Source organism: Podarcis tiliguerta (assembly GCF_965153285.1).
Source record: "Podarcis tiliguerta genome assembly, chromosome: 10".
NCBI lineage: Eukaryota > Metazoa > Chordata > Lepidosauria > Squamata > Lacertidae > Podarcis > Podarcis tiliguerta.
The window spans coordinates 45,674,778-45,700,225 of NC_139543.1; the positions used below are offsets into that span (position 1 = coordinate 45,674,778).

The window sequence follows — 25,448 nt, forward strand, 5'->3', positions numbered from 1 at the left end:
GCAAAATCTGATCTTGAATCTGATCTAGGTCAGCTTTTTCCAAAGCTGGAGTCATATTTTCATATGGAGATTTCAGCAATGTGATTCTACCATTTGCTGTTGACACTCAGAATCACTTCCATTATTTGGCCCCTTGGATTAAATACAAGATCCAGTATATGCATACATGATCCTTAAGCAAATCTGTTTCTACAAACCACCACCACCACTTGCTTTACAGCAGGTGTGGGGAACTAGAAACACAGATGTTGCTGGACTACAATGCCCATCATTCCTGCCCACTGGCCAAGGCTGATGGGAGTCCAATGACAGTGGGCTACAGATTTTCCCCATCCCTCCTTTAGAGCGCATTGACCAAGGGCTGGGATGGAATGAGGCTGAGGTCCAACACAAACTTAAGCTCATTGGCTCATATTTTACTTCACTTTGGTGTTTTTCTTCCATGCTAGCAAAGCAATGACAAACCTAGACAGCATCTTAAAAAGCAGAGACATCACCTTGTCACCAAAGGTCCGTACAGTAAAAGCTATGGTTTCCCCAGTAGTAATGTATGGAAGTGAGAGCTGGACCATAAAGAAGGCTGATCGCCGAAGAATTGATGCTTTTGAATTATGGTGCTGGAGGAGACTCTTGAGAAGTCCCATGGACTGCAAGAAGATCCAACCTATCCATTCTGAAGGAAATCAGCCCTGAGTGCTCACTGGAAGGACAGATCCTGAAGCTGAGACCCCAGTGCTTTGGCCACCTCATGAGAAGAGAAGACTCCCTGGAAAAGACCCTGATGTTGGGAAAGATGGAGGGCACAAGGAGAGAAGGGGACGACAGAGGATGAGATGGTTAGACAGTGTTCTCGAAGCTCCCAGCATGAGTTTGATCAAACTGCAGGAGGCAGTGGAAGACAGGAGTGCCTGGCGTGCTCTGGTCCATGGGTGGGGTCACGAGGAGTTGGACACGACTAAACAACAACGACAACAAGCACCCTTGGCTCCCCCCCCCCTTGTGTTACATGCCTTGTGATGACAAATGTCATGTGTGCATTTGGCCATCATGGATATTGTGGCAGCACCTTTACCAGGGGCTGCTATCATAGGAATTGCTAACGGACATACCTGTTCGTAGCTTGGCTAACTTGTGCATGTTAAAATTGAGTTTTGGCATTAGAACGCCATAAAAAAGTGGGGAAATGTGGCAAGGCAACAAAATCTCGCCACTTTTGAAGTTAGCACTTTATCAAGTTGCAGCACTGACATCGTGGGTATCCATGTTGGGGTCCCTCCCTGCATGAACCATAACCCCCAGATTCTCACCTTGCTTCCTTTTTTAAGGTTACGTTTCTAGCATTTGTAGACCTTGAAGTATGAGAAAAAATGTACATATACCAATCTTTTCATTTTTAATGGGAAATTCGCCTGCTCCCCGCTTTCAGTATTTTACTCCTTCCTCATGGACACTCCCTCCTAAATATTCCTATGGATACCCATGTCTGTAACATTGGTTCTAGAACCACATCAAAGAGATTGGAACGTCTGTGGACAACAGCGGATGACAAAGTAGGACATTTACAGTATAGCTGATCCCTATGCATTCTATATTTCAAGAGATAGGCATGTTGTGGGTGGGTGACAGCCTTATGCAGTTGTTTCACCCAAGACGACAGCCAACTCGATCATAAAGAGCTATGCAGGGAGCTGTATATTGAAACGGGCAATAAATAATTGAGGGTGAAGTCACATGACCTTCATGGTTATAGCAGGATTCCTCCCTACCTGGTATCTGGTTACACTTAAGGATCAAGTTCTAACATCCTGGCTGGTGAATTATTAAACCCCCACTAGCAGCGTTTTTCTTTTCAAAGTAAGTGTGCCGTCTCTTCTGTGGTGTTGGAGAGGAGGCTAAGGGTGTGTGGAACTGGATTAATACATGTTCCTGAGGACTGTAGACCTTCTCAACATTTCCGATCCTTGGGAGGAACTCTCGGGTCGTTGTTAAACACTCGAGGGTATGGAGCAGTCCTACAGATCTACCATCTCTATCTACAAGGTGAGGCTTGGTTCCTTGTGTGCGTGTTCTGGAACATAAGAACTACCATGGATTGGCTGAAGGAAATGTGAATTAGAAAGACTTTCCTTAATGAGGGGTTGCACAAGAGAGGGATAAAAAGGAACCAAAGATCTGGCACTGGGGGAAAAATAAATAGGGAAATTTGCTTGATTCTTAACATCTCTGGTCCAGATCTCAGACGGCACACATTCAAGGGATATGGATTTTGAACCCGGAACAGGCAGTCGTTACAATCTGTGACAGCACAAACCACGTGGCACTTGCCCTGAAAGAGGCTCTTAACCTGATCAGGTTTGCGGACAAATTGATAGCTGCTTCACCCTTTATGTAGCATTAATATTCACTGCCATTATACTAGAGTTTCCAAGCAAGCATGGAGTGACTGGAGGTGGGTGCGCTTCCTAAATACTCCTGGCTGTGCCCTAGAGAGCTCTCAAGCCACAGGCCCCAAGAGGGGTACACAGCATGTTTCAGAACATGCCACTGCCATTCACTCTGGTGTAGTCATGACAGTCACGATTGCTGCATAATATGTAAAGTGGCTCTCTTGAAGGTGGAAGAAGCAGAAGCTGATGTCCTGCTTTTTACTGTTTAACACAAGGCTCACATGGGACTCTTTTCGTAAGGGAATTAGATCCAATTCAAGACAGACTTGGACTTCAGGCTTAAAGATGCCTCACATGAGAGAGGCAGCAGCAGAGGAGATGCCAGTGTGGGCGATATCTTAAAAGAAGAAGGTTGCTATCTAGCTGTTCAACGGGGTGGCAATGGACATAACACTTCTATTCTTTGCACTTCAATAATCCTGGGAGACATTTGCTATTTCTACACTATTTGGCCCAGCTGAGCTGAAACAGTTAGTTGCAGGCGAGAATCTGTTGTTTTAAGTTTAGAACAGAGTTCTATCTTACTTGCCTTTCCTCTACATGGAAAAGCCTCCAGTGCTGACCTTTTTGGTAGTCTTCCTCTGAATTTTTCACAACTCTACAATAGCCTGTTCCCCAAAGTGGGTGTTTCCAATTTGCTGCCAAGATTAGGGAAGCCAATGAGGTGCCTTTCTGTTTTTACTGGACTCCAGCTTGCATCAGCCCAGCCAGCATGGCCAAGGATCATGGATGATGGGAGCTGGAGTCAAGCAACATCTGGCAGGCACCACATTGGCTACCCCTGCCATAAGGAGTGTTTCCACCAAAAAGGTTTCCTCGGGTGATTTGAGAGCCATGCTAATATGCTGTTGTATGTGTTTATTTTTTAAATCCTTCCTTCACACGGATGGTTCACAGAGCATCCTGGAACAGTTTAACCCAGCTCTGGAGAATCTGGTCTACCTGGGTAACAAGTATGTGCAGGCTTTCCATGGTGAGTGGCGATGTTAACTGACTGTCTGCAGGTGAGAGGTGAATATCCGTGTCCACCATGTTGGCCCATCAGCCCTATGGAGATGTTTGATGTACACCTGGGGCTATGATGAAACTAAGATTGTGGCTGTTGACTTTGCCTCCTCAACATGCCCAAGGACCACATGTAGAGAAGAACACCTGCACAAGGACACTTGTGTACAGTAATAATAATAATAATAATAATAATAATAATAATAATAATAATAATTTATTTGTACCCTGCCCACCTGACTGGGTTTCCCCAGCCACTTTGGGCGACCTCTAACAAAGATTAAAAATACATTAAAATGTCACACAGAAAAAACTTCCTTGATGTCTTCAGATGTCTTCTAAATGTCAGGTAATTGTTTATCTCTTTGACATCTGATGGGAGGGCATTCCACAGGGCAGGCACCACTACCACGAAGTCCCTCTGCCTGGTTCCCTGTAGCTTTGCTTCTTGCAGTGAGGGAATTGCCAGAAGGCCCTCGGCACTGGACCTCTGTGCCCGGGCGGAACGATGGGGGTGGAGACGCTCCTTCAGGTATACTGGGTATACTCCTTCAGGTATACAGTAGACATGAATTGCATATGTAGTACACATGTAACATACCAACTGATGCCATTGTATATACAGTAATCTCCAGTGCTCGACCTATGGTGTCCTTGAGGGAGGAGTCAGCAAGTCTAATCAGAAGCCCATCCTCCTTGCTCCTATGCCAGCTGTCCCAACAGCAACTGGAGAACACCCAGTCTGGCAAGGCTTTCACAGGGGGTTCTGGGTTCTGCTGACAAGTCTTCTGAAGATGGTGGAAGGAAGTGAGGAGGGGTGAGCCACGGAGGGTGGCAGCAAATGGAAGAGAGCAGAAATGGAGAGCAAAGGGGAGGAACTGTGAAGGAGGAGCAAAAAAGATGAGGAGTTGCAGGGAGAGTAAGCCTCCTAATTCTCCTCTTTGAAATTTCTGCAGCGTTATCCGAGGCTGCCGATGTCTATTTTACAGCAATCCAAAAGATTGGGGAGCAAGCCCTGCAGAGCTCTACTTCGCAAATATTGGGTAAGATTCCTGCTGCTGCACTCTTCTCTTCTGCAGGTCCAAGACCCCTTAAGTGATGGGAGCAGGAGTTGCCCCCACATATTTTCCTGGCAGCATTCCTGTGTTTGTTAAGAGGGGAGGGGGTGTTACTGGGTTGTCGTTTTTATTGTGATGATATATATTGTGGTTTTATATTTTGATTTTGTTCTGTGAACCGCCCTGAGACCTCCGGGTATAGGGCGGTATATAAATTCAATCAATCAATAAAAAATAAGAGCCGCAGAATGTTATCTAGTCTAGAGATGAAACTGTCCTGTTGTATTCCTATAATTTTACAAGACTGAATGCAAGAAGAGCCCTGCTGGATCAGGCCCATTTGCCCATCTGGTCCAGCATCCCTGTGCTCATGGTGGCCAACCAGATCAAGCAGGACTCAAGGGCCACAGTGCTCCCCCAATGGGATTTCCAGCAACTCTTATTCAAAGGCTTACTGCCTCCCACAGTGGAGGCCTTAGAGGTCTTGGGCAGAGTTTGGGTTTGCATGTCACATTAAAACATAGCTTAAAATAAATGATGGTTTAACAGGAGTGTGCAGTGTGCACTGAAAAATTCTCGCTTTGTTCCTGCTACTTTCATGCTGCTGGGAATCCAGCCAGAGCCTAGTTTGTTGTGTCACCTGAACCTTGGTTATCACTTGTGATTTGTTTACAGAGAAACAAACCACAAGCCTGGGTCTGGACATCGCAGCAAGCCAGACTCTGGCTTGTTTCCCGGTAGCAGACCAGGAGAGGAGCGGAGAGAAAACGTTTTGGCAGTGTTCACCATGAAGCTCCATGTCCATGTGAAACCATAGTTCATTTTTCACTCTTGCTTGAGGCAGAAATCAGAAGAGAACTGCTTGTAATAAATGCATTCTTTGAGTGAATGCTGGACTTCTGTTCTTTTTTATTTTATTTTATGGTAAAAAAACAACAAATGAAACACCAAGCTAAAAGTAATTATAAAAACAGTAATAAGAACAAGAACAATAACATTGCAATATAAATATAAATAATGTAAATATATATGTTAATAGAAAGCTTAAAAAAAGAATTCATAGTGCAAAATATATTCCATAGTGGAATACAAGGTTCATATTTAAACCAAACAGATGAAATAATAATGAATGGGCTTATATTCAAATGGCATGTGAGAAATGTAAGATGCTTTTTTTAGAGTCTTGTGTGAGAATATCCTACAGAGCAACAGAATGTCACACATTCCATTTTACTTCTTCTTCATCCGCTCATGTAGTTCAGAAATTTTTAACCTGGTTTTCAACTAGAAACTCAATTTTTAAGACAGCTAAAAATAAAATTAGCTCCACCCTCCATACCTTTGGTTTAACTTCAAACAGTGCAATCTTACACACATTGACTCATAAGTAAGCCTCAGCAGGAGTCAAACAGGACTTCCCCTAGATTGCATTCTGAATCGCTTCTCACAGACTTTTCATACAGGTTATCAAAGTAATTATAATAACTGAACTTTTGTTCCAAGATAACACTTTGCATAAGGTCATAAATCACTGGCACTTGGATAATAGGTCATTTATTTTTTTCAGTATATAGTGTGTTTGATAAACTTTTAGAGGGCAAAGTTCCTCATCAGTCTTTATCCACCCTTAAATTCATTCTTCCTCATGTCACCCTGTCAGAACAGGATGCTGGACTAGACAGGACTTTGGCCTGATCCAGCAGGGCTTGTCTTTTGTTCAAGAATTTCACAAAGAATTCTCTTTCTTCCTTGAAGGTGAAATCTTGATACAGATGTCTGACACCCAAATTAACTTGAACCGCAAGCTGGAAGCAGTCGTGAGTATCTGGGAGGGACATTTGTGCAATAGTGGGAGGTTGTATAGGGAAATAGCCGAGTCTCATGCTTGTGATTCTAACATGGTGGTTGAGTTTCATGTGTGTAATAGAAAGGAGAATTAATTTTCCTCTTGCTTTGCTTGCCTGTTACTCACCTTTTGTCCATGCACAAGGAATAACATTATGTGTGAGTCTGCACAGTACATGTTTGCAGCTGCTTGCCACTATTTTTATTTATATAGTTATGCTTAGATAGATTTGCATATATGCTCAGTCATAAAACTCTCTAAGCAGTGTAGAACAAGTAAAAATATAGGTATCTAGAATACATATCTATGGACTTGCTGAAATAAAGCTTTTGGCTGATGTCTAAAACGATATTGGGTGGCTGTCAACCTAACATCAATAGGCAGGAATGGCCTCTGTAAAGTGGGGCACGTGGTTGTGGCCATCCTAATCTAGCTCTATATTAGAGGCTAGTCTATGGTCACAGTTCTCCAGGATTCAGGGATGAATGGATCTGTCAATTTCAGCCTCTCTCAGTTTTCCATCCCTGCCTCTAATGTTTCAGTTCTTCACATTTCCACATCCGTTTGAGATTTTAAAAAAGTAATCATGAAAATTCACCAGCATTTTAGTGCATTTTCTTTCCCAGTATCCACATCTGTATGCAATTTCTTCTCATGTCCATATTTTTGCAAAGCATTTCCCCCTAATATAATGAATTTCTCTGTGTTGTTTTTGCTAAGATATGCATTTTTAAATGCACGCTTGACCCCAGCATATGCATTTTTGTACACATTACTTGACTGGAGTTCTGCACTGCAAAATTTAGAGAAGTGTGAATTTTGAAGGATGGCTGTGTTTTGGTTTTTGGGTTGTTTCAGAAAGTGAGAATTAGGCCGAATTGCCTTTATATTTCAAATGAATCACATTTCTTCCCCATCCCTAGTTGAACCATATTCGGTCTTCTGAGCTCTGCTAATAATTAGGAACATAGGGATCTGCTCATGTTCAGACTGTTTGTCCATTTAGTCCAGTGTTGTCTGCTCTGACTGGCAACATTTCTCCAGGGTCTCAGGCAAAGGAGGGTCTTCCCCATCACTTGTTATTTTGAAACTGGAGATGCTGGTGATCATCTGCATGCAAAGCATGTTCTCTCTACCACTGGGCTAGGACGGCTTTCCCACTTAATGCCCAGTTTTTTGAGCCAGGTAAGGGATGCTGAATTGGTTCCTAACAACTTCCTCTTCTCTGAGCAGGCGCAGACCTTCCATGCAGATTTGCTGCAGCACATGGAGAAGAACACTAAGCTGGATGTACAGTTCATCAATGTAAGTGCCTGTCTCGCCCTTGTCTTCCCCTTTGAGTCATCCCTTTGGCTCCTGAAAGGTCTTGTACTTGCACATAGCACTGTAACACAGAATAGCAGAATAATGTGCTGAGAGCTGCCAGGAGACCCCTATCAGAGAGTTATGATTTCCAGAGTCGTTTAACAATAAATTCCAGGGAACAGGGGTCTCCTAACAGCTCTCAGCACCTTTAATAGAAAACAGTCCCCAGGATTCTTGGGGGGAAACCAAGACTGTTTCAAGTGGTATCATAGCACATTAAAAGTATGGTGTGGCTGTGCACCTGGACTCAGGTGCAATGAAAACATACTTTGTTGTTGTTAACGTACAGTCAAACCTTGCATTCCGAATGCCTCCATTTTGGAACTTTTCGGCTCCCAAACACTGAAAACCCAGAAGTAATCGCTCCAGTATCTGAACGTTTTTTGGAAGCCGAACGTCCGACGCAGCTTCCGCTTGAGTGCAGGAAGCTCCTGCAACCAATTGGAAGCCGCGCCTTGGTTGTCAAACATTTTGGAAGCCAAATGGGCTTCCAGAATGGATTAAGTTTGACAACCGAGGTTTGACTGTATTCAAATTTATTTCAGCAAACTATTGTGCAGGGACTGAATCTTACCCCCCCCCCTTTTTTTTCTTAGCCAGGAGTTCAGGCTTTTGTCTTTAAATGTATATATTTTAAAAATCTTTTCAATGTGCCTGCTCGTAGGATAGCCGGCAGCGATATGAGAAGGAACACAGACGCAGAACTGCCAACATAGATAAATGCATTTCGGATCTGTGGAGAATGGAGAGAACGCGAGACAAGAATGTCTGGGAGATGAAGGTGTGGAACAATATGGAGGCTGCTTTAAGATGGGTGGCCCCTTGGCACTGCCCAGTCGTTGCTCTTTAGCTGAAAGCCAGGAGTGGAATTGCGATTGGCTTTCCAGACTATTGGGGGGTGTTTTGTGCTTTTATAGTGCATGCACCCCATTATAGTCTCTCTGCACCAGTGGGTGAGACATAGCTGCTTCGGGTGTTGCCATTTGAAGCTCAGCACTCGTAGTGTAGTGGTTAGGGTGTTGGACTGTGGCCTGGGAGACCAGGGTTCAAATCCCCAGTCAGTCATGAAGCTCACTTAGGTGACCATGGGCCAGCCACTGCCTCTTAACACAACCTACCTCTCAGAGTTATTGTGAGGACAATTTGGAAAGGGGGAGAGACATATACACCACTTTGAGATCCTTGGAGGAAAGGCGGGAAAGCAAAGCAAAAATAAATAAATACATGGAAGCTAGACTGGTGGCTGGGAGCGGCCGCCAGGACCATATAACACTGGTCTGGAAAGACCAACACTGGCTCTCAGTACGTTTCCGAGCACAATTCAAAGTGTTGGTGCTGACCTTTAAAGCCCTAAACAGCCTTGGTCCAGTATACCTGAAGGAGCGTCTCCACCTCCATTGTTCTGTCCGGACACTGATGTCCAGCGCTGAGGGCCTTCTGGCAGTTTCCTCGCTACGAGAAGCCAAGTTACAGGGAACCAGGTAGAGGGCCTTCTCAGTAGTGGCACCCGCCCTGTGGAACGCCCTCCCACCAGATGTCAAAGAGAAAAATAACTACCAAACTTTTAGAAGACATCTGAAGGCAGCCCTGTTTAGGGAAGCTTTTAATGTTTAATAGGTTATTGTATTTTAGTGTTCTGTTGGAAGCCGCCCAGAGTGGCTGGGGAAACCCAGCCAGATGGGCGGGGTATAAAAATAAATTATGATGATGATGATGAAGCAAATTGCCTCTGGGTGTGGGGCAAGGAGATGATGAGTTAGTGCCCCTGGGACCCTGGCTTGCCAGTTCACCTACCCAGCAACTGCCACCTGCTCACCCAGCTCCTGTGGCACTTTCCCGCCATTCCTATACCTCACTCTGAGGAAGGGGGTGCCTCTTCAGAATAAGGAATTCTGGGTGAGGTGTCCTGAGAGAGTGCTGTGCTGTTACTGCCATAAAAATTTAAAATTACTAGTCGTTCAACAAAAAAATTAAAAGAGAATTTCTAAAGGGCTGCAGTGAAGCAGCAGGTGTGGGCACACGCCTGGGCCCCAGAGGGCTCACTCTGAGGAAGGCTGACATAGATCCTTCCTCCCCTCACTCCAGGAGAACATGATGCGCTTGCACACTGAGATGCAAGAATTTGTCACGGAGAGCCAGAAGGCTGCTGAGCTGGAGGAGAAACGTCGCTACCGCTTCCTAGCTGAGAAGCACCAGCTGCTCTCCAATAACTTCCTGCAGTTCTACACCAGGGTAAGACATATGTAATAAGAGGGAGGTGCTGGGACACGGGTGCTGCTGTGGGTAAAAGCCTCAGTGCCTAGGGCTTGCCGATCGAAAGGTCGGCGGTTCGAATCCCCGCGGCAGGGTGCGCTCCCGTTGTTCGGTCCCAGCGCCTGCCAACCTAGCAGTTCGAAAGCACTCCCGGGTGCAAGTAGATAAATAGGGACCGCTTACTAGCGGGAAGGTAAACGGTGTTTCCGTGTGCGGCTCTGGCTCGCCAGAGCAGCGATGTCACGCTGGCCACGTGACCCGGAAGTGTCTTCGGACAGCGCTGGCCCCCGGCCTCTTTGAGTGAGATGGGCGCACAACCCTAGAGTCTGTCAAGACTGGCCCGTACGGGCAGGGGTACCTTTACCTTTATGTAGGGAAAGGGCGCCTCAGCGTACCCAGATTTGGTGGTGGAGGGGATGGTTTAATTTGGCATTAAAGGAGAAACAGGGAACTCGTGACCCTCCCCAGGCGTTGTTGGACTACAGCTCCCATCATCCTTGATCATTGGCCATTCTGGCTGGGGCCGATGGGAATTGCAGTGGAACAACACCCAGAAGGCCACAGGTTCCTCATTTGTTGTATTAAAGGGAGTCTGGTGAGAAGCCTTCTCTTGGAGGGAACCAAGAGGCTTTCACTATAGCAAGAGACCCCAGTTCCTTACCGTGAATAGCCACAAATCACCCAGTTAATCATAGAATATTAGAATGTACAGTGCTTGAGGAACTCTGAGAACCCTGATTTCCAGATTTCAAAGATATCAAGTTTCTAGCCCTTAAGGAAGCAGCTAAGACATGGGAAATATATGGCTAACATTACAGTGGTGCCTAGCAAGACGAAAAGAATCCGTTCCGCGAGTCTCTTCGTCTTGCGGTTTTTTTCGTCTTGCGAAGCAAGCCCATTAGCGGATTAGCGCTATTAGCGCTATTAGCGGTTTAGCGGCTGTTAGCGGCTATTAAAGGCTTAAGGGATTAGCAGATTAGCTGCTAAAAGGCTATTAGCGGCTTAGATCAGCTGTTAAGTGGCTTAGCGATCAGCTGTTAAGCGGCTTAGCGAACAGCTGTTAAGCGGCTTAGGGGCTTGGGAAAAAGAGGGGGAGGGGGGAAAAACCCCAGGAATCGCAAGGCATTCTCGTCTTGCGAAGCAAGCCCATAGCAAATTCGTCCTGCGAAGCACCTCCAAAACGGAAAACCCTTTCGTCTAGCGGGTTTTTCGTCTTGCGAGGCATTCGTCTTGCGGGGCACCACTGTATTTGCTTGCTAAAAGCTCAGAAACTGGGGAAGGTAGGGAATCCATCGCCAGATGATGAAATGTTAGTACTCAGCACAGCTCCCGGTTTCTCTTCAGTACTAGTTTCCCTGATTTACAAGCTTGTTTCTCACCAACATTTTATGGGTGCTGACCTTCCTTGTCTCAGGGCTTATTTTGGTTCCTGTAAAAAGAGCTGGGAGAAAGGAGGGGAAGGAATTCTGCAAAGTCAAATCAAATTGCCTACAAATAACATAACCAACTAGGGACGCAGGTGGCGCTGTGGGTTAAACCACAGAGCCTAGGACTTGCCGATCAGAAGGCCTCAGTTCGAATCTCTGCGACGGGGTGAGCTCCTGTTGTTTGGTCCCAGCTCCTGCCAACCTAGCAGTTCAAAAGCACAAAGTGCAAGTAGATAAATAGGTACCGCTCCAGCGGGAAGGTAAACGGCGTTTCCGTGTGCTGCTCTGGTTCACCAGAAGCGGCTTAGTCATGCTGGCCACATGACCTGGAAGCCGTACGCCGGCTCCCTCAGCCAGTAAAGCGAGATGAGCACCGCAACCCCATAGTCATCCGCGACTGGACCTAATGGTCAGGGGTCCCTTTACCTTTACCATAACCAAACACTGCATATTGAACAAACAAGCACCCAGTTTGCATAACTGTATATATTCTAAATGCATTGTTTGGTTTTGTGTCGGAATCTCTTAAATATAGCGTCAAGTGGCCATTTTTACAACTTTACTTGGCAGGCAGAAATTTGTGGGACCTCTAGCATTAGACGAAGGTTGGTGTTAGTGGTGATTTCTCCTTGCTGCAATCTTTGGGACTGCTGTTTAGGATAAGCTGTGGGTCGCACCTCCTGCTTCCCCCTTTGTCATTATACTTCCCAGACTCTGTTATTGTCTTCTTTCCTCCTGCGAAGGCCTGTGCCATCATTCAGAGCAAGGCACCACTGTGGAAGGAACAGCTGGAAGCCACCCGAAATCCTGCCCCAACCTCGCTCAGCAGCACAACGCTCAGCCCGGGTCATCCATCTGGCTCTCTGGCTCCTGCTCCTTCCCACCTCGAGATGGTAAGAAGATGAAGGGCTTATGAAACGAGGCACACCTGGGGTATAATTACCAAAGTTAGCCATTGGGATACTGTGTGCAGTTGTCTGGTCAGTCTCAAGGAGGATATCCCAGAACTAGGGAAGGTGCAGAAAAAGGGTCACACAAGTGGGGGGTTTTTTTTTGGGGGGGACCAACTTTCTTACCATGAAAGGCTAAATCAGGATTGGGGAACCTCAGGCCTGTGGGCCAAATGTGGCCCTCTGGGCCTCTCCATCTGGCCCTGGAAACTAGTCCCAAGCCACACACCCTCCCTAGCCATACCCTTCACTGGCCTTGTTTCACATCCACCTTGAGTGTTTTTGCCTGTCTGGAATGTTTCCTTGAACTCTATGACTGCATCTTGCTTTCCTTAGAAGGAGGATGAAGAGGGAGGTGTGTGGGTGCGTGTAGAAACTGTATAAAGGTAAAATGTACACTCATTGCTCCATCAACTTTGGCCTCTGTCCCATCCACAGCTGGCATATGACTCAAGGTGGTTGCCCAGAAGATAATGCCCATCTCAGACTAAAAAACATTCCCCATCCATTGGGGTTTGTGTTTTTGTTTTTAAAGATTACTTAGGCCCATGCATACACCAAACCTTTAAAGTACATTTCCCTTCTCAAAGAATCCCAGGAACTGTTAAGCGGGATTGTAACTGTGTGAGGTTCCCAGGATCCTTTTTTCCTTGATTTGGGTGCAGAGAGTGTTTTAAAGGTATGCTGCATATGCAACCTAAAAGGGAACGTAATACAAAGTTAATAAGATTAGGCATGGTGTGGAGAAAATTGGTCGTTTTTATTTCCCCCTTTCATAAAACATGAATTCCCAGCCAGCCACCCAATTAAGTTGATTGGCAGTTCAGGGTTTCTAGTGGTTGTGAACTGGGTGTCTGGCCCAGAGTGTGTCACAGGAGATGACAACATGCCTTAAGGATTGCTTCCAAGGATCTTCTCCCCTGGGATTGCTTTCACAAAGTGTCTGCTCTTCCTCTCATTTCCTTGTTGCAGCCCCAGAGACCTCTGGGTGATTTCAGTCCAGTGATAGCAGGGCGAAGTGCCAGTCCCTTCCCACAGGAGACGGCAGAAATGTTGCCTGCCTCTCAGCCAGAAACAAGGAGGAGAACCCTGCAAAGAACTCCCTCTATCGGTAAGATATTTCAGGGGAGAGGGAAAATCCTGGGTTCAAGAGGAGTCAGGGTGTCCCGTTTGATAGTGGATGAAGACTCTCCATTCAGAAACATTTTCCCAAGATGCCTTGGAATTCCTGATATATGGGTAGGCATGATGCGTTTAGGTTCATTGGAGACTATTGTGAAGCATAGGACCTGGACGCTTAAGAACCATTGTAGTGTCAAAATTAAGAGTTTTGGACTAAGACTGGCAAAACCCATGTTCAAATCCCCAGTCAGCCACCATTAAGGTGACCTTGGGCCAGCCCTTATCTCTCAAACTAACCTACCAACTAACAACCAGTGTGGTTGTGAGAATACAATGGTTGGAGGAGGAGAGAATCATGTATGCCACAATGATCTCTATAGAGGAAATGTGGCATTACATATATGAGAGACAAATATGGCAGTTTATCCAATCCATAGACCAAGGATGAGGAACTTGGGGTCCTCTGGATGTTGTTGGACTCCAGCCCCCATCAGCCCCAACCATCATGGCCAATGGCTACAGATAACTGCAGTTGTTGTCCAACAACATCTGGAAGGCCACAGGTTCTCCACCCCTGCCAAAGACAAAGTCCAGGGTTGTTTTGGGGTTTTTTACAGGTGTCATTTGACCTATTTATGGATAAATTCATGTGAACTATATAGCCCACTTTTCTAGCAAAGCTGGGATCCTCCAAGAGATCTTGCCTCTCATAATTTCTTGCAGGCTCTGTTTCCACCGGCCAACGTTCTCGTTCCAGCTCCTTTGGGGAGCAGGCAGCAGGAAGAGCAGAAGCTGGGGGCAAAGAGGGGAGCAGCAACAGCGTGCTGAGAGTCCAAGCCATAGCCCCCCACTCTGCTGGTTCCAACCGGACCCTTTTGCAGTTCAGCATTGGAGATATAGTCACCGTGCTGATACCAGAAGCACAAAATGGCTGGCTGTATGGCAAGCTGGAAGGTACATCCACGTAAGTCTGCTCAGACATGGATCTGTGAGAGTACAGTAATAGGTTGAGGAGGTTCTTGGCTTTTAGGGCACTGGACCACGTATTGAAATTTGTATCATTCTTCTGAATTTATGCACACCACACATGCTTTTCTTTGACTTGGAGCTTATCTAGGGTCAGATTGGGGCTATTGCACTTTACAGCCTCTGGACGCGGGTGGCGCTGTGATCTAAACCACTGAGCCTCTTGGGCTTGCCAATTGCATGGTTGCCGGTTCGAATCCCCACTAAGCTCCCGTTGCTCTGTCCCAGCTCCTGCCAACCTAGCAGCTCGAAGGCACACCAGTGCATGTAGATACATAGGTGCCGCTGTGGCAGGAAGGTAAACGGCATTTCCATGCGCTCTGGCTTCCATCACGGTGTTCCGTTGCACCAGAAGCGGTTTAGGCATGCTGGCCACATGATCAGGAAAGCTGTCTGTGGACAAACACCAGCTCCCTCGGCCTGAAAGTGAGATGAGCGCTGCAACCCCATAGTCACCTTTGACTGGACTTAACTGTCCAGGGGTCCTTTACCTGGACCTTTTACCTTTTTACAGCCTCTGGAGTAAGCGTAGGGAACCTTTTTGACCTGCTGTGTGAGATCTTTATCTCCCCACCATCCTGGTTTTTTCAAGGATTGGCTGTGTGAACAACCAACCAGCCACATCTCTATCTGACCCACTTCTGAAGTCAGTGTGGGGCAGCTGTGTGTGGTTTGGGGGGAAATGGCCTTGCAGGGAAGGCCTAGCATGTCGAATTTTATCCATGGGTCCATCATCCATGCTTTACAAGAAGGAAGGGGAATCTGTGACTCTTCAGAAGTTGTTGGATTCCAACTCCCATCAGCCCCGGCCAGCATGACCCAATGGTCAGGAATGATGGGTCTGGTAGTACAACAACATGTGGAGGCCCACAGATTCCTGCTGTATAGGATAGTCCTAGATAGCCCCATGTGGGGAAAGGGAGAGTCAATGACAGTTTACCATTGTAAATTTACCTTTATACTTTCGTTTTGCTGCCTGGGAACGTATTTATAAGAGCAAGTAAATATGGAGGAATTATAGTGATTTCTCCAGGTCCAGGTTTCTGAGTCTTAAAAACAAAACAAAACATCTAAACTTAGTGCAAGAGATTCAGGCTTTTTGATCGTCACAGCATCTCATCAGTTCAGTCTCATTAAGTGCAGAATGAGAGCAGGGCTCCTAGACCTGTAATTAATAACTGTATCTTCTGTATCCCTTATATTATAGAGAGCCTGAGGAGCTAACTCCCCATAATAAAAGGTGTGGCAATAATGGACATAAAAGGTGACTGTTGTCATGTGCTTTTGGTTTCAGGAGTGGCTGGTTCCCTGAAGCTTTCGTGAAGCCACTGCAGGAGGCGAGAGACCCCGGGGAGACCACCCCCAGGTGCTGTGAACCTGAGTTGCATCCTTGGTGATATTCATACATGCTGTTCTTTGCTCTCGGGCAAAGCCTTGTTGAATGTGCCCCACCCCCCCATAAATTAACTCGTGGATTAAAATAAGTTTTAAAAGCAGCAAATTTATACAGCTGGCATCAAAAGCAAAACAGGTCAGCCAAAGTTGAAAAGACTGGGGAAATGGGAAATACAAGTTTTTGCTCAGCTCTGGAAAGACGTCATCGGTTGCCCAGCAAGCCTTTCCAGGAAGAACATTGCAAAGCGACTGAAAAGGCTGCCTCCCTGGTGCTTGTTAGGCATGCCATTTATTTATTTGGAGAATTCCTGTGGAATTCTTGGAATAAAATCCTTCGTATGTTCATTAGCCTCTGGCGGGAATTTCAGTGTAAATGCTGGTATATGTGGAGACAGGCGGTCCTTCAGGTACTCTGGCTCCAACCAGTCAAGGCCAAAGAAATAAATAAATGTGCCCCCTGCACCCCAACAGCTTTTGCCAGCCTTTCTTTCCCCTTCCTTCTCAGAATGTTTCCTCTGCGGAGCAGTCGCAGCGTAGACGAGCTCCTGGATCGGCCCAGCACCCCATCAGCCAGCAATTACTGGCACAACCCCAGCAGACCTCAGTCTCCAGGTCCTTCTCCTGCTCTGCTGGGGGCAGGCAGCCGCCGGAGCAGCTCAGCCAGTGCCGCAGCCACCTCAGACTCCAAGGTAAGTGCTTATGCCTTTTTGGGGTGTTTGGGAAACCTGTTTGGGGGCTGGGAGACAGGAACAGAGCAATAGATTTGGATGAATTAATGATGCACAACAGGGTTGAGGAACTTGTGGCCCTTCAGAGGTTGTTGGGCTCCCACTCCAGCCTAAGGTTCCCAGATTTTTTTCAATGAATCCTTAACCAACCAGTTTCCAGGATTCTTTGGGGAAGCCATATTCAATAGATGTGCTTTGAATGTATAGTATGGACCTGCCTGCAGCATAACATGAGTGAATGGATGTGCATGGTTTTAAAAAGGTAACCGGTGGTCCAAGCAGCAACCACAAAGGGTGTGGAGGGAGAGTTTATTCCTTCTCCTGTTCCTAATGAAAATCATCTCCCCTGAAGCTGCTATTTGCTTCAGACAGGAAGCATCTGTTGGACCAATGGAGGCTTCCCTTCTGATGCAAACAGGACAGGATTTCGTTTGTGGAATTAACATGGCATTTAGAAATCCCCTGCAATTCTCTGTTAGACGTCCTAGATAGACATCTCAGTACTTCTGCAATTCCTCCCGTTACATCTGCTTATTGTCCTCACTCAGGACAGTCCTTCTCTGAGATGTTCTTCTTTTTCAGTTTACAGTAGCCACCCACAACCTCAAAGGATAGCATCCAATGCCACCTTGGTCCCTTACTTTGCTACCTAGACAGAGGGAGCATCTCAGTCCCTTCTCTTTCGCTCCCCAGGGTCCCTTCAGTTCACTCCTCTTCTCCATGACATCTCAGCCTGATTTCTGGTGGCTCCGGGGCAGCAGCTCTTTCTGCTAACAGTAGGACGCTGAGTGTTGAACGTGGGCTTGGGTGGGGCCACCTGGCCAACTGATGGAGAAGCCTTCCTTTTCTCTCTTCCTCTGCTGAGCATTATGGAGCGTCTCTTCCAAAGGGGCTGTCTTGGAAGCAAAAGGAAACTAGTGTTGTGGTCTGGCGGATTCTCGGCTTCTAGGAATGGAAAACACAAGGGGGTTGCTGTCTTGCTGTGGATTGAGAGTTTGGCCATGTTCACACGAATAGTTACTGCAATTTAACAAATACACTTTATGAAATAAAAGATGTCCTTTACACTCCCATGTTCATACTGTTACAAAAGTTGGACTCCACTGGAACAGTTGGCATGAGGAAAGTACATTGGCTCCTAGTATGTTTTTAAGCACAATTCGAAGTGTTGGTGCAAATATCTGAAGATAGCCCTGTTTAGGGAAGTTTTTAATGTTTGATCTTTTATCGTGTTTTTAATATTCTGTTGGGAGCTGCCCAGAGTGGCTGGGGAAACCCAGACAGATGGGCGGGGTATAAATAAATAAATAAATAAATAAATAAATAATAATAATAATAATAATTAACAACTCCCTGGTTAAAGAAGATTAATAACTTACCCTGCACTGTTAAAAGACAAATACTTGATCTTCCTCCCCTTGGCTGCCAAAGTAGCTCTCAGCATTATTTATTGATTGATTGATTGATTGATTGATTGATTAATTGCTGCTATGACAGGAAGTGCCCAGATGGTACTGGGACCATTTTTTTAAAAAAATTGAGAATGACCAGAAAACACAATAATGATTGATTACGGAGCTAAAGCTCAGTTTCAATGCACAGGGGTGTATCCATTGCTGCCTTTCTGCACCCTGAAAATCTACTCCAGAGAGTTGAGGAAATTTGGGAGGCAGCATGCAATGGAGGAAGTGGAAGTCCACAAATGCTGGACACCTTATGCAGCAGGTCTCGGAAGCACCTCTGTCTTGGAGAGCTGTTGCCAGGTAGAATACACTTATGCTGGGCTATGGCGACAAAAGACTCCACCCAGTTTGGCATTTGTGGGCCAACTTGTCATTGAGTCAATAATAATGCATTGGTTGTGGCATTATACTGGACCATCCACACAACGTTCCAGTTGCTCTGTGATTCTTTCCCAGTGTTATTGTCTTATGGCCACCTGGAGGGGCACTACAGCACGACAAAAGCAGAGCAAAAATTCAACAACCTTGGAATGTAAAAAGTTACAGAATTTCAGCAGGAAATGCACTGATTGGAAAGAAAGCAGTATGTTTGCCTGGAAATTTATGCAGGCATAATCAGTATTGAAAGTGGAGTTATGTATAACTGTCCTGATCATGAATGCACAAGGCTTCTTACCTTTATACATATGACAGGCAATAGGTATTACAAATAAATAAACAAAATATGAGTAACAGAAGAACATATGCCAATGAAAACCAGTCCAACCTCTGGAATAACCACACCTGGAGGGCCTAATGCTGTTTCTTTCTGTTCGTGTGAACACAGCCTTGGGTGTGTTGCTGAAGTGTTTAGACAACTAGAGAGCTTGAACAGACGAGAAAGTATTCCTAGGTCACAATCTCCCATGTGTGGAAGTTCTGGATTTCATAAGCTTACCATGTGTAGGAGGTATTTTGACATGACTTCCCTTTTCAGACAAGTTTTCTGTTAGGGCTGCCATCCGTGCAAGTAAGAAATCCTGGAGAACAAAGCAACAATCATAAGCAACAGTGGACTTGCAGCAGAGGTCCCTTTTGCTCAGATTGGAGGAGGCCATTCTGTGATGAATGAGTCTTGTCCTCCGTGTTTCAGTAGGCAAGTCTTTCTTGAGCAGGAGTAGCTAACTTGTGACTGACATTGCTGAACTGTATATCCCATCATTCCCAGACTGCATGGCCAATGGCCAGGGCGATGGGAGCTGGAGTCTAACAATATCTGGAGGTCCAAAGGTTAGCCACTTCTGTTCTACAGGCTTCTTCCTCTTCCCCTGGGGGATGTAACCTCCAATATAGGAATATATGCAAACTGAGCAAGCAAACACACACCCTCAGTAAATTTCATTGCAACAACTGAACAGTAATTTTTTTTTAAGCAAAACTATAAACTCTGAACAACCTGGTTTGATATTGAGTGGAATGGATCAGCGAATGTAAATTGGAGGTTGCTTTTTTAAAAAAATTGGGTTGGATGTGTATTGGATGCGCTTCTGACCTGCTGCCAACCATTAGCGCAGACACCACTTGAACCTATACATGCCTGTGTGTTTCGCATGTCCCTTCCTTTCTCATTTTGTCTCTGTTGAAAATTCATAAGGTATTGTTTCTCTCAGCCTTCACCTTTTTTTCTTTTCTTTTCTTCTTCACTGCAGAAGCCAGCAGGGAGGGAACAACATCCAGAACTGTTTCCCAGGTAAATGTTTGTGTCCTTTTTCTCCTGAACAATATACTCCCTGCATATGTTAAGGCCATTTCTTTTAAGAGATGCTTTTTAAAAAAATAATAATATTTTATTAAGATTTTCCATAACATCACAAAAAGAAAAAAGAAAAATACAAAAATCAAAAAACAATTTAAAACAGTTCAATCTTTCATAACATATCTTGCATTTGCTTGTTTCCCGGACCTCCCCACACCTCCCCTCTTTGTATTCCAGTTCAATTTATTTATTCAGCAAATCCTTTCCCTCTTTACCTTTATCCTTATCTTGATCTTAGTATATTATAACTTTAACTTTACACCTGTTAACATTCCATTTTTGCATATTCCTTCATAACATTATTGCTAAAAACCCCTTAACCTCAATCCAACATCATTCTAACATTCATTAATTTTGCAATATTTCTGTAGATAGTCTTTATATTTCTTCCAATCTTCTTCCACCAACTCTTCTCCCTGGTCTCGGATTCTGCTGGTCATTTCCGCCAATTCCATATGGTCCATCTAAGAGATGCTTTTAACTATATTTATTCTGACTATGTGATGATGCCACATCTCACTCACTCATTGGGGCAGGGAGTCGTTTTCAGCTTGAGGGCCACATGGCTTTCTGGGGGCCACATGTTAATGGTGGGTGTGGCCAGTAGACTAGTTTCTACACAAAAACACATCCCCCCACACCTCTAGCCTAGCCTCCTTCCAGGCAAGTGAGTGGCATTATCAGAGCTCAAGAACACATCCCAGTCATGCAAAACACAGCCAAGGAAGGTAGGCAAGGGCTGTGGTCTGGGGAGAAGAGGTGCAGTTTGGGAAGGGATATGGGCTGGGGAGTCTCAAGGGCCAAATGGAAAGAACTAGAGGGCCACATTCAGTCCTTGGGCCTGAGGTTCCCCACCCCTATTACACACATTCAAAGAGTATTATTTTGTCCTCTTAGAGCTACATACCCTCCAACATTTCTCCAATGAAATTAGGGACGTCCCATTCCATAATGATAATTTTACTATTTATACCCCACACATCTTGCTGGGTTGCTCCAGCCACTCTGCACAGCTTCCAACATATATAAAAACATAATAAAACATTTAACAGTAAAAAACCGCTTCCCTATATAGGATTGCCTTCAGACAGCTCAGGGGTTGGATAACTCCATATCCTCCAACATTTCTCCAATGAAAAAAGGGACATCCTAAGGAAAAGTGGGACATTGCAGGATCAAATTGGGAACTGGGACGGCTTCTATAAATGAGGGACGTCCCTGGAAGATAGGGACACTTGGGAGGGTCTGGAGTTTCAATACCCAACACTTCCCAATGCAGGAGATGTCAAATACAAAAAGGGACAGTCCAGTTGACCTAATTCAATGGTGTTGTTTGATGATTTATAATGTATATCATGAAAAGATGGACCTCATTCAGATATTCATAGATTAATAGTCTGAGATGAAGGAGCCTTTTGGCTGCCCAGGCAGCAGATCCTTCAAGCAAACCCTGATCAAAACAGGAAGGATCTAGTTCACCGTATTTCCCCATTTCATCTGAACTGGAAAACTACAGTCACCAGCTTTGGAACAAGCCAGGATATTAAAGCACAGTGGTTTGATACCCTGAATTGTTCCAAAACTGTCTGGTAACAATAGTTTCGATGTTTGGCTAAAACGGAAGCTAAGGTTAATGAGAGACTTCCTGGCTCACTCATGGCTTGTGCAAAGGGGCTTGTTCACATCTAACTTATTAAGCCCAGAATATGATGATGATGATTTATTAAATTTGTATACCACCCTTCATCTGTAGATATCAGGCCTGCTCACAATATAGAATTACAATATTAGAAAGATAAAACACATAATAAAAATAAGAATAAAGATAACTCAATAATTCTCCTCCCATAACACATTTAAAAGGGCATCAGAAAAGGCCACAGTAGAAAAGGCCTGTTCTCATGTTGCCACCATATGGACCTCTCGTGGAGGACCCTCAGACGATGATTTCAGGGTCTGGGTAGGTTCATATGGAGAGAGGCGGTCCTTGAGATATTGTGGTCCTGAGTGTCCATCGAAACTAGGACAGTCTGTGAAAGACCATATCCATAGCTGTCAACTTACAGATTTGAAAATAAGGGACTAGCAGCCTCGAAAATAAGGGATCAGCAGCCAAAATAAGGGATTTTCCGGGCACAGGTATGTTCAACTTCTGAGCCCCTCCGAGCCAAAGGCAGAAAGCCCAGCCAGCAGCCAAATGAAGCCTCAAGCGGTGGTTCCCACAGCGCAGCAACCCGGCAAAGGGGATGCAGCAAGGAAAACCACCGTCACCTCTCCACTGGGAAGCGCTGAGCAAAGGCGAGTCCCCAGGCAACGCGGCCGATTTGATCGGCACAAGGCATGCAAGCTCCACCCCCCAGTCGTTCTTAGACTCCTTATTGGGTGAGCAATGCAGCCAAGCAACACAGTTGGAGCCTCCCTCCTCCCTGGCCGGCAGGGAGGGAGGGAGAGGAGCTGCTTCCTTTGAAACCCGGGAAATTTAAGGGACATCATCAATAAGGGACAGCAGTGGGACACGGCGCTGGCATAAGGGAGTTTCCCGCCAAATAAGGGACAGTTGACAGCTATGACCATATCTGGTAATATCTGACCATATCTATTAACCTAGTAATTCATCTGACACCAGGCACTTTTCTGAGGACCACAGATTGTATCCAGTGTGTTGGTAGCCTTTATGTTGTAATGGAGTGGCTGGCTTGAATGTGTTTCCAAAAATTTAATATCCACCTTTCTTTTTCTTCTTCCTAGAGGTACCAATCCTTTCGCTACAGTCAAATTGCGCCCAACGGTGACCAACGACCGATCGGCACCCGTCATCCGGTGAAAGCCAGCTATGGTTTGGGGAGGGTGGGTGGCTTGCACAGAAAGTTGTCCTGGACAACCCTTCTCATCCCTGAGCTCAGGCTGTCATTATCTTGGGGAAGCTGTTTCTTCCCAAGTGGCCAGCCTGAGTGGAGGGCAATTCTTTAGCCTCCTTTTCCATGTCTGCTCATGTTGTAGTGGTCAATAGGTCCCGAGGTCATTTTGTTTTGTTCTTTTAAGGCTCCCCCCCCATCTGTGCAAAAGGTGCGTTTCTTTCCCATTTGTAGCGTGCATTTTGCCAGGTTGTGCTCTGCGCTACAATTTCCCTGCAAACTTTGTGCAAACGGGTGAGGATGACCGTGAACAGGCTGTCTGGAAGTGACTTTGGACTGGGCAGAGAAACAACTGCTTCAGCCTGAAGATCGAGAGACATTACAGCAGAGAGCAGTCATCTGGTGTAGGACATAAGTAGGGCACTCTAGGAAGAGCCCTCAGAACGAGTCTGTGGAAAAGCCTTCAGAAATCTTCTGCTGGATATTTGGTTGATTTCATGCCCACACGGACAGCTCAGGAGATACTGGTCAACATGATATAATCCAAGCCGGTCATGACTGCCGTACGAAACATCTTGTTCTAAAACCATTGAGGGGCACCATTAATGTTCAATGGTCAGTCAGTAAATCTATGTGGAAGTCGGTCTTGAGAGACTGCCATGTAAACTTCCTTGCTCAGGTAACTTGCAGAATTGTCTGCTCCTCACCGCTGGTAGGTTTAAAAGGCATCCTTGTTTGAAGATGCCTGGATTTCCTCTCCTACACCCATTCATCGCAGACCACTGTGCTACCAGTTTTGATAAGCACAACTGGGAATAGTTCTAAAATTGCTGAGGAGATCTAGCTGCACTGCATTATTTCACACACACCCAATATGTTTCTGTAAGTAGCACTAACAGAAATGGGGTTTTTTTGGGGGGGGGGGAGAAAGAAAAGAAAGAAAGAATAAAGTAAGAAATAAATAGACATCTCCTTTGGGTTGTGAAGTTCATATTTCAGGTGTGCCTTTTGATAGGGGAGGGGAGACACACTTCGTGGAAAACAAAATGGAAGAGCAAGTTGCAGTTGTTGGAGACCTTTCCTTTTCACCTTCGCTACTTCACTTTGCAAAGTGGTATTATCTCAAGGCAAATGTATCAATGTTCACAGAACTAAGAGGTTAGGAGGAAATGCAGGATTGTCGCCTTCCTCCCATGCAAGTTGATTTGCCAGTTCTTTATTTCCCTTGCCTCTTGTCTCCTAAATAAGATGCAATGGGATGGTGATTTTGAAGAGGGTGAAACGTGCAGCCAGATTTCCTGCGTGCCCAACTGCTTCCTCCATCTCACACTTCACTCAGACCCTCAGACACCCTGCCAATCCACAGTACAGTACAGTCATATCTTGCATGAAATTAACTTGCACAATTTCAAACTTGTGTGGTTGAAATAGCTCAAATTAAGAGTCGGAGTTCAGGAAAGCTTGGGGAAAACATGTAAATTTTAATGGGCAATTTGAAGGTCGTCGCTGCCACTGACTCACAAATTACCTGAGGGAGGCCACTGAGAGGGTGGGTGTGCTTTCACCAAAGAGGCCTGCTTTTGTGTTGTCACCAAGAGACAATCTGCTGGTCATGGAAACATCATCAGGGTAAATTTCAGAAGATCTAAAAGATCAACTTGTTCTACCAAGGAAGGTCATCTGCTAGGTAACTGGGCCCCAAGTTCTTTAGAGCTTTAGATGTCAAGAACAAAACCTTGAACATGGCTCTGTAGCTTATAGGCAGTCAAGTGCAGATCTTTCAACAGTTATTTGAATATGTGTTAAGCTGGGTGTCCCACTAAACACACAGGCAGCTGCATTTTGCGCAAGCTGCAGTTTCCAAACAAGGTGCAAGGTTAACCCTGCAAACAGCGCCTTATAGTCTTTGCACAAAGAATGGACTCTACTCCAAAAAAGCTTAAGCCATAATAATCTTGTTAAGTGGTGCTGCAAGACTCTGTCGTTTTGTTTTTTGCAACAGGCTAACGTGACATGGCTTCCTGTCTGGAAGCATGACCCATGGGTACTGCAGGGGCTTTCCAGTGGTGATTTCCATGATTGCAGGGAGATATTCTTTAGCCACTGGGCTTTGAGGAATAACTATCCCTATTCTGGGTCATGGATGGAGAAGAAATTTGATTTGTATAGGAGGAGAAATTCACACTGAAATGCCGATGAATTTTCATGTGGACTTTTAAAAGTATACAGTGGTACCTCGGGTTACATACGCTTCAGGTTACAGACTCCACTAACCCAGAAATAGTGCTTCAGATTAAGAACTTTGCTTCAGGATGAGAACAGAAATCGTGCTCCGGCGGCGCGGCGGCAGCAGGAGCTAAAGTGGTGCTTCAGGTTAAGAACAGTTTTAGGTTAAGAATGGACCTCCAGAACAAATTAAGTACTTAACCCGAGGTACCACTGTAGAATAAAATTGCAAACTGATGTGGAGAACTGAACTTAAGATGAGAAACTGAGAGAAAGTGAAATTGGTTGATTGGCCCATCCCCTAGGCACATGTCTCTCCATGTAAAATGCAGTGTTCAAAACATTCAGGGCATGTCACACAGAGAAGATTCTCAGTGTCTGAACTGTTCTAACAGATAAGTTAAGACACCAAGAAGTCCACCAAGGTTACTGCCAGACTGTTGGTATTTTGCGGGTGAGATTCAGTCACAATATGACATATACAGGT

General features: G+C 45.4%; 1 protein-coding gene across 3 annotated transcripts; it reads left to right on the forward strand.

The window, feature by feature from the left end:
* Positions 1-1,013: 1,013 nt before the first annotated feature.
* On the forward strand, positions 1,014-23,703 carry BAIAP2L2 (BAR/IMD domain containing adaptor protein 2 like 2). 3 transcript variants are annotated; one of them, XM_083400768.1, is made up of 14 exons: positions 1,014-2,040; positions 2,233-3,420; positions 4,409-4,495; positions 6,266-6,327; positions 7,590-7,661; positions 8,386-8,502; positions 9,807-9,953; positions 12,145-12,294; positions 13,324-13,462; positions 14,197-14,437; positions 15,794-15,865; positions 16,400-16,583; positions 19,774-19,814; positions 22,629-23,703. In XM_083400768.1, the coding sequence occupies exons 2-14, from the start codon at positions 3,177-3,179 to the stop codon at positions 22,702-22,704; spliced, it is 1,632 nt and encodes a 543-aa protein (XP_083256894.1). In that variant the 5' UTR covers positions 1,014-2,040; positions 2,233-3,176; the 3' UTR covers positions 22,705-23,703. The 3 variants fall into 3 exon arrangements, with proteins under 3 accessions (XP_083256894.1, XP_083256895.1, XP_083256896.1); XM_083400769.1 differs by having other exon boundaries at positions 3,345-3,420; XM_083400770.1 differs by having other exon boundaries at positions 1,015-3,451.
* Positions 23,704-25,448: the final 1,745 nt, after the last annotated feature.